The sequence below is a fragment of the Perca fluviatilis genome, chromosome 8 (genome assembly GCF_010015445.1).
Source record: "Perca fluviatilis chromosome 8, GENO_Pfluv_1.0, whole genome shotgun sequence".
Lineage (NCBI taxonomy): Eukaryota > Metazoa > Chordata > Actinopteri > Perciformes > Percidae > Perca > Perca fluviatilis.
Genome location: NC_053119.1, coordinates 5,673,050 through 5,681,618, shown reverse-complemented (window position 1 = coordinate 5,681,618; position 8,569 = coordinate 5,673,050). Strand labels below are relative to the sequence as shown.

At 39.9% G+C, this 8,569-nt stretch overlaps 1 protein-coding gene across 1 annotated transcript in view; it reads right to left on the bottom strand.

Annotated features, from left to right (window-relative positions):
* The window catches only part of LOC120563750 (gastrula zinc finger protein xFG20-1-like), a 12,494-nt gene continuing 3,925 nt past the window's right edge, over nucleotides 1-8,569 (bottom strand). The window contains exons 2-5 of the mRNA XM_039808140.1: nucleotides 7,213-8,152; nucleotides 6,690-6,697; nucleotides 2,946-3,197; nucleotides 1-1,236 (exon numbers count right to left, since the gene is read on the bottom strand). Of these exons, the coding sequence (XP_039664074.1) occupies nucleotides 338-1,236; nucleotides 2,946-3,197; nucleotides 6,690-6,697; nucleotides 7,213-8,152 (2,099 nt within the window). The 3' untranslated portion in view covers nucleotides 1-337. The remainder of the gene's footprint in view (nucleotides 1,237-2,945; nucleotides 3,198-6,689; nucleotides 6,698-7,212; nucleotides 8,153-8,569) is intronic.

Sequence of the window (8,569 nt, the reverse complement as noted above, 5' to 3'; positions counted from 1 at the left end):
TCATTTAGAAATTAATTTGGAGCAAAGTCAAGTCATTTTAATTATAAATCACAAATGTTGACCATAGTGCTGTATAGGGAACATAAAATACTTTTAGACCGTTAAAAACAAGTCTAATCAATGACTACATGTAATAACAAAAAGTACAGCAGCTAGAAAACAAAATAAGGTAAAGACAAATAAAAACTGAATTTTAATTGATTTGTGTTGCTTTGTCTCAGCTGTAAATGGTCTGCATCAGCCACAAGTCGGTCAGTTTTTAGTTGCTCAGTCTTGAACCATATCTGGCCCTCAGTTATTTAATCCTGCTGGGGGGGGGGGGGATGGTTCAACAAGCTTAATTTATATCTGCTTCTCTCCAACACAAGTGACTTTTGACACTATGCTGTCGATTGAATCGTCTATTGCAAACTCTGCACGCAAATGGTTTCTCCTCTGTGTGCACAATCAAGTGTTGTTTCAGATTTCCCTTTTGTGCGAATCTTTTACCACACACTGAACAACTAAATGGTTTCTCCCCTGTGTGGATTCTCATGTGATTAACCAAATTGCTACGGTTACGGAAAACCATTTTACAAACTGAGCAGGCGAAACGTTTTCCATCTGAATGACATCTCATGTGACTAATTAAAGACTTCTTCAGAGGGAATGTTTCACCACAAACACAGCAACTAAACAGTTTGCCTCCTGTTTGGACTCCAGTGGGTTTCTGCCGATGTTCCTCGTGGCCAAAACTTCCAGCACATCCAGAGGAGCTAACTGGTGTTTTTCCAGTATTACATTCAACATCATTTCCAGGTTCTACATTGTTTTGCAGAGAGTTTAAACCTGACTGAGGTTCCCTAGTCTCCTCCCAGTCCCCACTGTCATCAGTCTCAGGTTCAGAGGAGTTTGCAGTCTTGTCATGAGTAGCTGGTTGTAAAGGACTATCTGGATCTGAGTTCCTGGCTGGTTCTGGTCCTCCACAGTCCTCTCCATCAGCTTCTGTTCTCTCTGCCTCTCTGTTCTCCTCAGCTTGGCTTTCATGAAGCTGTGAGGACTGAGCTTTCTCTTCATCATCTTCTTCACTCTTCACAGGGACAGAAGTGAACAGGAACTTGATATCAGCCTCCTGCAGCCCTTGAAGCTGCTCTCCCTCCTGACTGGTCCACAGTTCCTCCTGTTCCTCTTTAACGCGTGGGGGCTTTGTGTCCTCCTGCTTAACCTCTTTTTTAACCACCAACAGATGCTGGATGTCTGAGGAGGATAAGGAAATACATGCACTCTTCTTAGATGACTAATTTAATGTTCACACTGAAACCACTATTAAAAGTAACAAAAAGGTTAATTATGTGAAACGTGCATTCACAAACTGATCCTCTATGCAAATGAGACCATCTCTTGAAATAGAAATAGGCATTCATGTCAAATAAAAGGGCCATTTCTGTTCCCTAAACAAGAAACTATGCCTTTAAATTATTCCAGTACCGCATCGATTAATGGTTTATTCAGTGAAGTGTCCAAAAACAGTGATACATTCTGAACACATCTCCCATAGCTCTGGGTGTCTTCTTTAAATTGCTCAACTATCCAAAACCCAAAGATACTGTTTACGATCGATATACATAGGAGAGATCTTAGGAGCTGGAACTGGAGAATGTTTGGCATTTTTCCTCAATAAAAATCACCTAACCAATGTATTTATTTTTAAAACTGTTGCCAAGTATTTCCTAATTACATAATTTAACTTAAAGTAACTATATGTAACTGTAATTTGTCATCTGATGATCATAAATGACCTGTAACAGCAAACAAGACTCCGTGAAAAGATGGGCCAAACCCGAGTCAATCTCGGTCTGCCTTTTAACAGCTGGACACAATTAGTGGATCGTAAATGATTCAAACAGACCCGAAATTGGCCCTGAGGTATGTAATATGTCTGTTAGTCATAAAATAACTTTACACTGCGCAATGAGTTTGTAGTCAGTAGCCTACATTAAATTATGTGACCTCCCACCTCTGCTGCTGACACTTGTTTTACAAACAGAGCAGCTGAAATGTTTTCCTCCTAAATGAAGTCTCATGTGAACCTTTAAGGGCTTCTTTCCAGGTAATATTTTACTACAAACTGAACAAGTACACGGTTTGCCTCCTATATGGACTCCAGTGAGTTTCTGCAGATGTTCCTCATGGCCGAAACTTCCAGCACATTTACAGGAGCTAACTAATATTTTTTCCAGTATAACATTCACCATTAATTGCAGGTACTACATTGTTTTGCAGAGAGTTTAAACCTGACTGAGGTTCCCTAGTCTCCTCCCAGTCACCACTGTCATCAGTCTCCGGTTCAGAGGAGTCTGAAGTCTTGTCATGAGTAGCTTATCCGTTGCCTTGGGCTTCCTTTGTGTTGGCATTTTAAACTCCAGTCAATTTATGAGGACTTACATGTGAGGTTAACCTTTTCCCAGATCTCTGCAGGGTAAATCCAGACAGCTAGCTAGACTATCTGTCCAATCTGAGTTTTCTGTTGCACGACTTCAACAACCTTTGAATGTACGCATGTTCCACCAAAACAAGTTCCTTCCCGAGGCTATTTTGCAGAGGCGCCGTTGCTCCGTACCGCGCTTGGCCCTCCTTCAGCAGTGAAGGAAAGTCTGGCAAAGTGAGACTACCTACTACCGGCTGTGTCACAGGTGATACCCAATCCGCACAGACAGTCTGTAAACTCATGGTAATAAAACGGCAGAGTGCTTGGGCACACAACAAGGGGTTCAACGCACCCACGTTTTAAAAAAAACTTTACAGGCAAGGCACAGCTCATGTCGAACAAGCCTAGCGTTAGCACATGGTTTAATTAACCAGAATGACCAACCATTCAGGAGACGAGGGCCCTCAAAGTTGACCCATATGGGTCTGATGTCAGTATAAACAGTGTGAACTGAGAGGAGAAGTAAAAGGTAACAAACCTGCTCTGTGTAACCGAAGCTGAGGGTTAAAAACAGCATCCAGTCGTTTCTGTTGTCGCTCGTTCTCCTTTTTTGAACGACAAAGTTCCTCCTCGTACTCTGCTATCGTTCTTTCAAACAGCTCAAATATCTCTTCAGCAGCCGCAGTTAGTCGCTGGTTGACAAAAGCTCTCAGCATTTGGACTTTAGACATTTTCACACAATGACAGACACTTTTTCTCCAAACAAACTGCGTCTGCATCGCAACAGGTCCTTTTCAAAGCAGCAATGTTGACATATCATTGCTGGGTAAACACAGGTGAAACTCATCAAATTAGTGATCCACACTCTATTCAGTGTGTCACAGCCATTCCAGTGAGCTAGCGCCTGAATGCTAACTCATACCAGGGCCATGGCCAGGCCATAATTAACCTTATTAATGACACCTGTGTTTGGCCTGCAATTACCTGTCAAAATGACTGCTCTGAAAAGGGTCACAAACAGCTATGGTTAGCAACGTGTTGTTAACCAGCTTGCATGCTAAGTTACTTCAATAGCTTCGTTGGGTGAGCAGCAAAAAGTCCATTCAGACAGGTTCATCCGGACACACTGAGGCTCTGATGGATCAGTACTGTTGGAGCACTTTCAGCACATCAAAGTGACTCTGCTGTTTCTACTCACATTAGGTTCCATCAAGAGGAACATCTGGTTTCTGCTGCAACTTGATGGGTTGCCTTCAAAATAAAAGTCCTTACACTTATAAAATCAAGATCTTATTATTCCCATCTTTAATTACTGTCCATTTTTTCCATGCAAGAAGTGAGCTGTTTAATTTTTTTTTACTTTCTAAGACCTTTGATTTATCAAAAAACGTCTTCAACTCTGACAAATTCTTCTTTGAGTTTTTGAATAATCATATTTAATCCAGTTCATGTCAAATTTGCCGTCTTCGTGATCAAGACTCAAAGTCAAATTAAATGTTTTTTATTTTAATGGTCTAGATGTAGCTCATTACTCACCCCCACTTTTTATGAGGAAACAGATTCAAAAATCCTCAAGTTAAATTTTTATTAAGTAAATAATAAAAAACCCAACATACATGTGTCCTGTTTCCTAAGCAATACACTACTAAAGTAACTTGCGGCAAATCTTGAAGTACAACTTTGAATTGCAGTTATTATGGCTTCCTTAAACAGAGAGAGAGAATCTGTAAACAAATATCCACTTCCTAAAAAAGGTTCCTGCACATCAGAACAATGAAATGGAACTGAAATCTGTCCTGCACTGGCTGAAGATTCTCCTTTCATGGAGCACATAGAAACAGAATCACTCCAATACATGAAAGATGATGAAATCAGTGGTCGGCCATGTTAAAGAAGAAACAAGAATGAACACGACTATTAACCACACTTCTTTTCCATTTATTGTCACACTTCAGTTATGGCACAAAACAGTTTCTACAGTAAAGCAAAAACAAAAAAGTAATGGCTTTAAACTGGAGAGAAAATTTTGCTTGTAGCTTGATTTAGCTTATTTTGGAGTCTGTATCAGCCTTAAAGTGATGATTCAGAGTCATTTCACCCTAGGGTCCTTTGCACCATGACCTCAAGCCAAACAACCCCCCAGAAGCTTTTTTCACCTGGGTCGAATTGGGAGAGTTAGCGTTATTAGCTGAATAGCTTGGTGCAGGCGCTAATGGATCCGAGAGGGTCTCTTGTACATTACCCCACTAATAATGCCCAAAATGATACCAAACTTCTACACTATTATAAATAGGTTATGTACTCATAAAACGATGGATTGTAAAGTTTGTAAGTACACCAGAAGTTTATGTTAGTAACACTTGTCTGTTGGCTTCAGCTCTCTGCTGCTACTGCTACCGGGCAGTAAGACGAGTGCTTAGGGACGTCTACAAATTACAACACCGAAAAAGAGATACAACAAAAATATTTATTCATTTAATGATTAAATAAGGTAATGTCTCCAAACTTACCTCAATTATAACTTATCTCCTGCTATTTATATTACAGCACTTACTAAAAAAAGTTAAATTAATAAATATTTTTGTTGTAGCCCTTTTTGGTGTTGTAATTTGTAGACGGTCCCTAAGCACTCTTACTGCCCGGTAAAGTAAACTGAATTTGAAAACTAAAAACTACTGAAAAATGCAAAACTATAATAACCTTGCATGGGACCTTTAAAATCACATCTGTTAAGAACCTTAATGATGATTTTTTTGTACATTTTTTTTTTTAAACAAGTTTATTAATATTTTACACAGAAAATTGTGTACTCTGTGTCCAGTTCCAAATTTACAGAAGTGTACTACTCGAATCTTCACTGAGGTACAGGTAATGTAAACAAAAATTCAAATGCAACAACTGGAACAGAAAACTTAAGTCAAAAGAAAGAAAAGAGGAAACATTTTGCATGTCTACTACAGAGTCATGTCCTGCTCCATAAATGTGTATTCATAATTTTTTTTTTAACCTTTCCTCACATCTTTTCTGCATAATTGTATCTCTTTGGGCCTCAATACTTGGGTGAAAGAGCTAACAACTCCTAGATATCTGAAACATGATTGCTTACTTGTAGGTCGTCACAAAAACTTGAAGCCACTGGTTCAATCGAAAAATTAGAAATGTTTTACGATTAAATCTATTAAACTGCATGTCTTTAATGTACAATATTAACTGTTTCCTTGCTGAGCCGGGCAAAAGGTATGGGTCTTTGTAGTCACTTGGAGATGGAGATTTGTTGTAAGAAGACAGGCTTGACATATCTGAACCCATCCTTTTAAAAGGCAACTGGGTAAGTCCAAAAAATCAGACATTGAATTGTGTCCAACAAAAGTTTGTCTAAAGACTTGTGACTCGACTGAAATAACACCAAAAGCAGTTTGAGGAGTTAAAGAATCAACGGTTGATGTTTTACACATGATGGGAGATCAATTCAAAAGCAGCAGAGTTCATTAACTGGAAATAATTTCCCGGGATGGGAGGAAAACATGCTCTGGTTTATTGCAGTTTCTTTAAACCAATCACAATCGTCTTTGGCGGGGCTAAGCACCGGACGGCGCCCCGGTGCTGCTGCAAAATAGTCTCGGGAAGGAACTTGTTTTAGTGGAACAGGTGTACGTTCAAAAGTGCAACAGAAAACTCAGATTGGACAGATTCAGAGTCTAGCTAGCTGTCTGGATTTACCCTGCAGAGATCTGAGGAGCAGTTAACCATAATCCACCGGGGGTTAGAACGCCAACACAAAGAAAGCGGAAGGGGACGGACATCCGGTCATAAATAGTGACATCTGGCAGAATTTTTGGCGGCAACGGAGCAATCCTTGAAGTGGAATGTTGTGGGTTTAGACTACAAAAAAGCTAATTAAGCCTTTCAGCTCCAAAAAACTCTCTCAGTATGGCTAGGTTTACAAAATGGTATCGTCCAGAGACTTTCGAGTGCCGAAGCTCGAGTGACGCGTTTTAGGTCACAGCTGAGAAAGGAAACCGCAGCGTTCAGCTTTGGAGGCGGAGAGGACTGCTGCAACAGGTAAAGGCGTGGCTGAAAACCTGAAGAAGCGCTCAGGAAATGTTTCAGTCAGCGATTGTACTGAGAGAAGAAGAAAAAAAAACTACCCGTTCAGCGGAAGGACTAAAATCCAAAAAAGAAAGTGACCGACGGCAAAGAGAATGCGCCAACAGTGTTGTTGTCATTACTTAGACTTCCTCATGGGGGCGACAGAAACTACGCACTAAATCACAAATTTTACCCATACTGCTGTTTGGGGAACAAAAAATACGTTTAGACCATTTAAAAGTCTAATCAGTGAATACATGTAATAACAAAAAAGTACAGCAGCTAGAAAAAGTAAAATAAAAACATAAAAACAGAATTTAAATTATTTGTGTAGCTTCATCTTTGCTGTACAGGATCATTTTAAAGTCTGACAGTTTTCAGCTGATCAGTAATGCCCTCAATTAGGGTTTTACAGTTAAACTTTTAATTTCAGCTCCTAACGATCACAAAAACATTTTTTGGACACTGGGTTTTGCATATAAAAACTCTTATTTTGTCTTGTTCTGATTGACAAAGTTCAAATGGGGAAAAGATTTTTTTACAGGAAACTTCACAGTTCAAGGTGTTTTCACTGTTGTTTTCAACTGCGTCACGGTTTTGTAACTTCAATAATTGCAACATCTTGCCAAAAGACAATGAGGAATTGTGTTAAATAATCGTGGTTAGGATTTTTTTGTGTGAACTTTCATGTGATTAACCAAATTGCTACTGAAGACTATTTTATAAACTGAGCAGGTGAGACATTTTCTGAATGAAGTCTCATGTGAGTCGTTAAAGTCTTATTCAGAGAGAATCCTCTACCACAAACTGAACAACTAAATGGTTTGTCCCGTGTGTGGACATTCATGTGTGGTTTAAGACTTCCCTTTTGTGCAAATCTTTTACCACAAACTGAACAGCTAAATGGTTTCTCCCCTGTATGGATTCTCATGTGTATATTCAAATTGCTAGGCGTCTTGAAAATTGCTTTACAAACTGAGCAGGTGAAACCTTTCCCTTCTGAATGAAGTCTCATGTGACTACATAAGGACTTCTTACGAGTGTATCCTTTACCACAAACAGAGCAACAATATTTTTTCCTTTTTATTTGGACTCCAGTGGGTTTCTGCAGATGTTCCTCGTGGCCAAAGCGTCCAGCACATTCAGATGAGCAAACTGATGGGTTTCCAGTATTGCATTCACCATCACTTACGTGTTCTTCATTGTTTTGCAGAGAGTTTAAACTTGACTGAGGTTCCCTAGTCTCCTCCCAGTCACCACTGTCATCAGTCTCAGGTTCAGAGGAGTCTGAAGTCTTGTCATGTGTAGCTGGTTGAAAAGGACTGTCTGGATCGGAGTTCCTGGCTGGTTCTGGTCCTACCCAGTCCTCTCCATCAGCTTCTGTTCTCTCTGCCTCTCGGTTCTCCTCAGTTTGGCTTTCATAAAGCTGTGAGGACTGAGCTTTCTTTCCATTATCTTCTTCACTCTTCAGAGGGAACAGGATGTTGTTATCAGCCTCCTCCAGCCCTTGAAGCTCATCTCCCTCCTGACTGGTCCAGAGTTCCTCCTGTTCCTCTTTAATGTGTGGGGGCTCTGGGTCCTCCTGGTCCAGACTGGAGCTCCACTCCTGCTGCTCAGAGGGAACCTCTTTTTTAACCACCAACAGCTGCTGGACGTCTGAGGAGGATAAGAAAATACATGCACACTTCTTAGATAACTAATTTAATGTTCACACTGAAACCACTACTACAGTTTAACTGATCATCTATGCAAAGAACACCATCTCTTGAAATACTTGTGAAGAAAATAGGCATTCATGTCAAATAAAAGGGCCATTTCTGTTCCCTAAACAAGAAACTATGCCTTTAAATTATTCCAGTACCGCATTGATTAATGGTTTATTCAGTGAAGTGTCCAAAAACAGTGATACATTCTGAACACATCTCCCATAGCTCTGGGTGTCTTCTTTAAATTGCTCAACTATCCAAAACCCAAAGATATTGTTATGATCGATATACAGAGGAGAGATCTTATGAGCTGGAATTGGAGAATGTTTGGCATTTTTCCTCAATAAAAATCACCTAACCAATGCAT